Here is a 6,667-nt window from a genome sequence, read left to right as displayed (position 1 = left end):
TAACGGGATCACATCATTAGAAGAATGATGTGATTGACATGACCCATTCCATTAGCTTAGCACCCGATCGTTTAGTATGTTGCTATTGCTTTCTTCATGACTTATACATGTTCCTATGACTATGAGATTATGCAACTCTCGTTTGCCGGAGGAACACTTTGTGTGCTACTAAACGTCACAACGTAATTGGGTGATTATAAAGGAGCTCTATAGGTGTCTCCAAAGGTACATGTTGGGTTGGCGTATTTCGAGATTAGGATTTGTCACTCCGTTTGTCGGAGAAGTATCTCTGGGCCCTCTCGGTAATGCACATCACCTAAGCCTTGCAAGCATTGCAACTAATGAGTTAGTTGCGAGATGATGTATTACGAAACGAGTAAAGAGACTTGCCGGTAACGAGATTGAACTAGGTATTGAGATACCGACGATCGAATCTCGGGCAAGTAACATACCGATGACAAAGGGAACAACGTATGTTGTTATACGGTCTGACCGATAAAGATCTTCGTAGAATATGTAGGAGCCAATATGAGCATCCAGGTTCCGCTATTGGTTATTGACCGGAGACGTGTCTCGGTCATGTCTACATTGTTCTCGAACACGTAGGGTCCGCACGCTTAAGGTTTCGATGGCAGTTATATTATGAGTTTATGAGTTTTGATGTACCGAAGGAGTTTGGAGTCCCGGATGAGATCGGGGACATGACGAGGAGTCTCGAAATGGTCGAGACGTAAAGATCGATATATTGGACAACTATATTCGGACATCGGAAAGGTTCCGAGTGGTTCGGGTATTTTTCGGAGTACCGGTGAGTTACGGGAATACGGGAGAAGAAGTATATGGGCCTTATTGGGCTTTAGGGGAGAGGGAGAGGCAGGCCGCGCACCCCCCAAGGCCTAGTCCGAATTGGACTAGGGGGAGGGGCTGCGCCCCCTCTTTCCTTCTCTTCCCTCTTCCCCTTCCTTGTCTCCTACTCCTACTACATGGAAGGACTCCTAGTTGGACTAGGAAAGGGGGAATCCTACTCCCGGTGGGAGTAGGACTCCCCTAGGGCGCGCCATAGAGAGGGCCGGCCCTCCCCTCCTCCACTCCTTTATATACGGGGGCAGGGGGCACCCCATAGACACACAAGTTGATCTTCGTGATCGTTCTCTTAGCCGTGTGCGGTGCCCCCCTCCACCATAATCCTTGATAATATTGTAGAGGTGCTTAGGCGAAGCCCTGCGACGGTAGAACATCAAGATCGTCACCACGCCGTCGTGCTGACGGAACTCTTCCCCGACACTTTGCTGGATCGAAGTCCGGGGATCGTCATCGAGCTGAACGTGTGCTAGAACTCGGAGGTGCCATAGTTTCAGTGCTTGATCTGTCGGGCCGTGAAGACGTACGACTACATCAACCGCGTTGTCATAATGCTTCCGCTGTCGGTCTACAAGGGCACGTAGATCACACTCTCCCCTCTCGTTGCTATGCATCACCATGATCTTGCGTGTGCGTAGAAAATTTTTGAAATTACTACGTTCCCCAACAGGAAACACGTGGTGCAGGCTTGAGGGCTTGTGCGGCTTCGACAAGACTAAGGCGCGGGATTGATTCAAGGCAGTGTACACATGAGAGAGTTTGAAGTTGACATGGCGCGAGGGTAGCATGGCCAGCTACATGGAGTCATGTTGAAGGTGGAGCTGGAGTCTGATGGACGACTTCACTCTGTGCTGATGGAGGGGCTACGGCGTAAATGCATGGAGAGTCGAAGCCTATTTCAGCGGGATAGCGAGAGACACATGGATCGGACTGGGTACCAGTGGTCTGAAGGAGACGTGATACTCGGCATCGGTCGGTGATGATCGATGGTTCTCTGCAGTAGGGGTTGAGGAAGTGGGGGCTAGCTACCCGGGAGACTCGACCAGGACAGCAGAGGCTCAACACAGTGATAGCGGCGAGGCGTGCAGTAAGCACGGGACACGACGACATGCCAATGCACTGGTGGTCAGACATGTGGTCAGGCAAATTGTGCAAAGGTGCTGAAGCAGTGTTGACGAGTACCAAATTCAAGTTGGTGACTGGGTCTATCGGTGCTAGTTGATGGATAGGAGTTGACCATGGAGAATCTGAGAAAGTGGCGGAAAGTCTGAAATTATCAAAGACTGAGAGAGTACATGGCCGTATATTCTGTGGTGTTCAGTGCACATGGCAAAGTGCGGATGGCAAATACAGAAGGAGGCGGAGTGCTATAGTTGTGAGACATGCCAGAGACTATCCGGAAGAAGGGTGAGACAACTGCGAATTTGACTCAGGGTGACACAGAGTGACGGTGAAATTCCTTCAAGTTTCGGACAAGCAGTCAAGAAAGAGCGGTGGCGTTGAGTTCAGATAACTCTTATATGCGACGTCCAATTTGTGAGTTGTTCATTTTCATGCAGACAAATGGTCGGTGTTTGATGGTGTTGAACGGATTCTACGGAAGTTGGGAGCACAAAGTAGAGTATTGAGAAACTTAATTTTGCTCGAGTATTCGCTGTGAGGAAGACGAGAAGGGACTACCGTTGCAGGTGGAGTCACGTGTAGTCTGGGAGTAGCAGCGGTGCTCATGACGTATCTCAAGTCCAATGTACATGGAGGTTTGATGCACGGACGAATTTAAGGCGATGGAGAATATTCGCCAAAGTGGAGTTTGTTAGAGTTGTGTCGAATATTATTGTACAAGTTAGGTTACAGTTGGACTTGTAGTTGTATTATGTTTTGATAGGATATGGAGTCATGTTCAAGTAGGACACTTGTATCCTAGGTAGGCCTCTCATATATAGCGGGGGTAGACACATGATGTAACCTATGCCAACATAATAACACCGAAAAGTAGAGAAAGCTGGCGGCATGTGCCGGCATCCAGGGTGACCGGATACGGTATTATAGTGGTGTCATGGGGAGGAGCGCCCGTAGTCAGACCTCGGGAATGTAGCAACGATGATGAACTTCGTTAACAAATCTCGGTGTCGTGCCTTGTATGATTGCTTGATCCGGAATCTCGATTTATTCTAACATCATCTGAGACATGAGCTGTGGTGAGCAGGGATACCAATGTCCTGACCATCCGCCCAGATTGGTTTGCAACCGGATCCCATTCTGAGGCTGCTCTCCGGATGATTGGGTTTTTGGCGCGGGCCACCGGATGTTGAATAGGAGCTGGCCAGATCTTGGAATAACTACCCCTGAAGAAAAAAACATAGCTGGTTGGAATATCCATCCAGAGTGTCATTTTTGCAAGTGGGGTTGGTTTGTGTCGCCGTCCGCATGTCTTTTGTCGCCAATTATAGAACATTTACTAGTAGCATAGTACATTAGTAGCTACCACTACTACTGTACATTCCAAGAGGCTTGACTGCACGAGGATATTTGCTCCTCCGTAGACTCTCTGAAAAAAGAACTGACACAAAGCAAGAGATTTGTACTACTATAAATCACACTATGAAAGGTACTACTACCAGGTACAGTACTACCTGCATCGGCTCGAGTCACAGTTTACCCGCTTGTACTGCAAGTTTCAAACTAGTATTATTCTCAAGAAAACAGGCACTGATGAGGAGCCCAACGTAATGCCGTGCCGTTAAAAACACAAGAGCCCGTCATAGTAGCAGTTGGTCAAAGCGCGGTTGCAACCGTATAAAAAAGACGAAGATGGGAACTTCCCGTCCTCTCTCGCTTGCTTGTCTGTGCACGTGACGGACCGTCCTCGCCGACGAAACGTTGCGTGCAGAAACGGGCGATCATGTTCTGTTCCGAGGCGCATCATTGCAGCTTGCGTAACGCCGATCCATGGTCTGTTCGCGCCAACCTTGCTCTCATCGGCGGTTGCTACCTTTGCTTTTCGCTCAACAAAGAAGTACTGTAATACGTACTGTATACTACGGTACTACTGCTCCGGTGGATGGCGAGGGGGAGGGCCTGAATCCTGATCGATTTTGCGTGCCTCGTGACTAGTCCTGGCCGTCTCAGGCCCGGCCCTAAAATCCAGAGCCTAGGCCCGATGGGCTTGACCGTGGGCTGGGCTTGGGCCTGAGTTTTGAGCCCACCAGCAGGGTCTGGGCGGGCTTGAGCTTAACATATTGACATTTTAAGGAAGAGGCCCAGCCCACGGCCCTAAGCCCTAAGGGCTTTTCAGAGCTTTTTATCAGATGGGCCGGACTTAGGCTTGAAAAGTAGACCCGATGGTAGGGCCTGGAAGGGCCTGGGCCTCAGTTTTCTGCCGTGGGCTTTTTTAGGCCCGGCCCAAGCCCGACCCGGCCCGGCCCATGGCCAGATATACTCGTGACGCACCCGCCCAATAATCAATTCTCTCCCACTCCCAAGCAGCACGCTAAACTTCCTCCTCATCGAAACAGAAAAGCAGCACGCCAAAAGCGCTTCTTTAAATTGCAGATTTTCCACCAACCGCCAGGGGTGACCAACGAACTGACAGCTAAACCGCGGTGGGCTCGCATGGGGTGGGGGGAAATCCGGGTGGGGGTGGGATGGGGTGGGGTGGGTGGAAGACTGGAAAGCACGATTAGAGACTGAAGCTTCGTGCTCGGTCGTTGATCGGCCGTGAACAATAGAAAACCGGGACGCTCTGCCAAATTTTCTACTCAAAATCAAATCCACGATCGATGCACAGCGGAGCAGGGAGGTTGGTGGTGGTAGGAATCTGATCGTGATTGATCATCGTCATATGCATGCCGCATGGGCTAGCACGATTGGAGGGGCGGGGTCGACACGCCAGAGAAAGAATAATTAAAGGAGGAGAAAAAACCACTCCTGCCAAAGCTAGTTGTTAGTGATCGATGGTGCTTCTTTTACAAGGCGCTGGTTGGTGGATCCGTGGTTCACCAACCCCCGCCAGAGGCCAGTGGATATATACGGGCACGTCGAGGCTGTGGGTGGACATACACTCGATCGAACCAACTCATTCCTCCTACCACCTCGGCGCCACCAGCCCAAGCAGAGCCATGGCGCCCAACGGAGACAACACCGTGGCCAACGTCCACAGCGGCATCGACAGCACCAACAAGACGCTGCTCAAGAGCGACGCCCTCTACACCTACATCCTCGACACCACCGTCTTCCCCCGTGAGCACGAGTGCATGCGCGACCTGCGCCTCATCACCGACAAGCACCCATGGTACGTATCATCATCATCTTCTTCTTCCTCTGCATGCACGCTCGCACGTCGATGGATCGTTGTTACTACTCGTTATTGTGGTTGCTGATCGATCTGGCTCTGATTCTTCGGATCCAGGGGCTACATGCAGTCGTCGTCGGACGAGGCGCAGCTGCTGGGGATGCTGATCAAGATGGCGGGCGCCAAGAAGACGATCGAGGTGGGCGTGTTCACGGGCTACTCGCTGCTGGCCACCGCGCTGGCGCTCCCGGAGGACGGCAAGGTGGTGGCCATCGACACCGACCGCGAGTGCTACGAGGTGGGCCGCCCCTTCATCGAGAAGGCCGGCATGGCGCACAAGGTGGACTTCCGCGAGGGCACCGGCCTGGCGCGCCTGGACGAGCTGCTCGTCGAGGACGAGGGCGCGGCCAGCTACGACTTCGCGTTCGTGGACGCGGACAAGCCCAACTACGTGCGCTACCACGAGCAGCTGCTGAAGCTGGTCCGCGTCGGCGGCACCATCATCTACGACAACACGCTGTGGGGCGGCACGGTGGCGCTGCCGGCGGGCACGCCCATGTCCGACCTCGACACCCGCTTCTCCGCCGCCCTCAGGGACCTCAACGCCAAGCTCGCCGCCGACCCGCGCATCGAGGTCTGCCAGCTCGCCATCGCCGACGGCGTCACCATCTGCCGCCGCCTCGTCTAGGCGGGCGGGCGTCCGGCCCGGCCCGTCCCGGCGTGATCGTGATCCGCCGCGCGCCTGCCGGCCTGCGTGCGTGCCTGGAGTCCATTTCCTTACCAGCCGCTTATCCTAATCAATTGTATTATTTTTCCCTGCCAGCGCTGGTTTAGCGTGAAGCATCCGATGGTTTCGAATTTTCAATAACTTTTTTGGCTTTTCAACTTTGAGAGGAGTGGCTGTACTTACTGTACTATATATGGTGTTCCGATATGCGATGACGTTGTCGTGCATGTGGATGTCCTTGTCGTCACCCGCCTCATTGTTAAGTTTATCTCGATTGGATTGTTTAACGTGAGACGGTGAGACACGCCGGATGTGCTGTAACGCACAGCGACGGGGGTGTGATTAAACAACATGCAGCGACGGGACACGGAGTTGTCTGATCGATGTTGTACTCTGTTAAACTCCACGTCTTCGAGTCACCATCCTAGCTACTCCCTTCGTCCCATAACCACGTTTTTTTAACTTTAATATAAAGTCAAAAACGTCTTACATTATAAGATGGAGGGCGTACATTTGTTAGTATTATCTGTTAGAAATATTAGCAACTAATCAAATTCACGAGTATACTGTAAACATGGCAAATACGGTATGCATCTCATACCCATATCGAAGTATGTGAATGCGTACAATACACAGAACCGAAACATTTATGAACAACATATATACGGCCAACACATGAACGAGTAAACAAGGGATGAACAGATCATACCCTCCGGTTGGCCAGGCCAACGCGGCGACAGCAGCAGCAGCCTCGGCGTCGTCCATGGCCTTCTTTTTGGCGGCGGCGT

The 6,667-nt window shown here is 52.0% G+C and overlaps 1 protein-coding gene across 1 annotated transcript; it reads left to right on the top strand.

Annotated features, from left to right (window-relative positions):
• Positions 1-4,874: 4,874 nt before the first annotated feature.
• On the top strand, positions 4,875-6,126 carry LOC123150965 (tricin synthase 1). Its single transcript, XM_044570763.1, has 2 exons — positions 4,875-5,152; positions 5,270-6,126. Exons 1-2 carry the CDS (start codon positions 4,980-4,982, stop codon positions 5,838-5,840), a joined length of 744 nt encoding a protein of 247 aa, XP_044426698.1. The 5' UTR covers positions 4,875-4,979; the 3' UTR covers positions 5,841-6,126.
• Positions 6,127-6,667: the final 541 nt, after the last annotated feature.

This window comes from Triticum aestivum, chromosome 7A (genome assembly GCF_018294505.1).
Source record: "Triticum aestivum cultivar Chinese Spring chromosome 7A, IWGSC CS RefSeq v2.1, whole genome shotgun sequence".
Lineage (NCBI taxonomy): Eukaryota > Viridiplantae > Streptophyta > Magnoliopsida > Poales > Poaceae > Triticum > Triticum aestivum.
The sequence above is the reverse complement of the archived record's forward strand: the minus strand, read 5'-3'. Positions and strand labels throughout refer to the sequence as shown.

Excerpts from the sequence above, each read along its gene's own strand:
- LOC123150965 (XM_044570763.1), top strand. The coding sequence starts at position 4,980 with ATGGCGCCCAACGGAGACAACACCGTGGCCAACGTCCACAGCGGCATC. Across the intron at positions 5,153-5,269 it reads ATCACCGACAAGCACCCATG|GGGCTACATGCAGTCGTCGT; the intron begins GTACGTATCATC and ends CTTCGGATCCAG.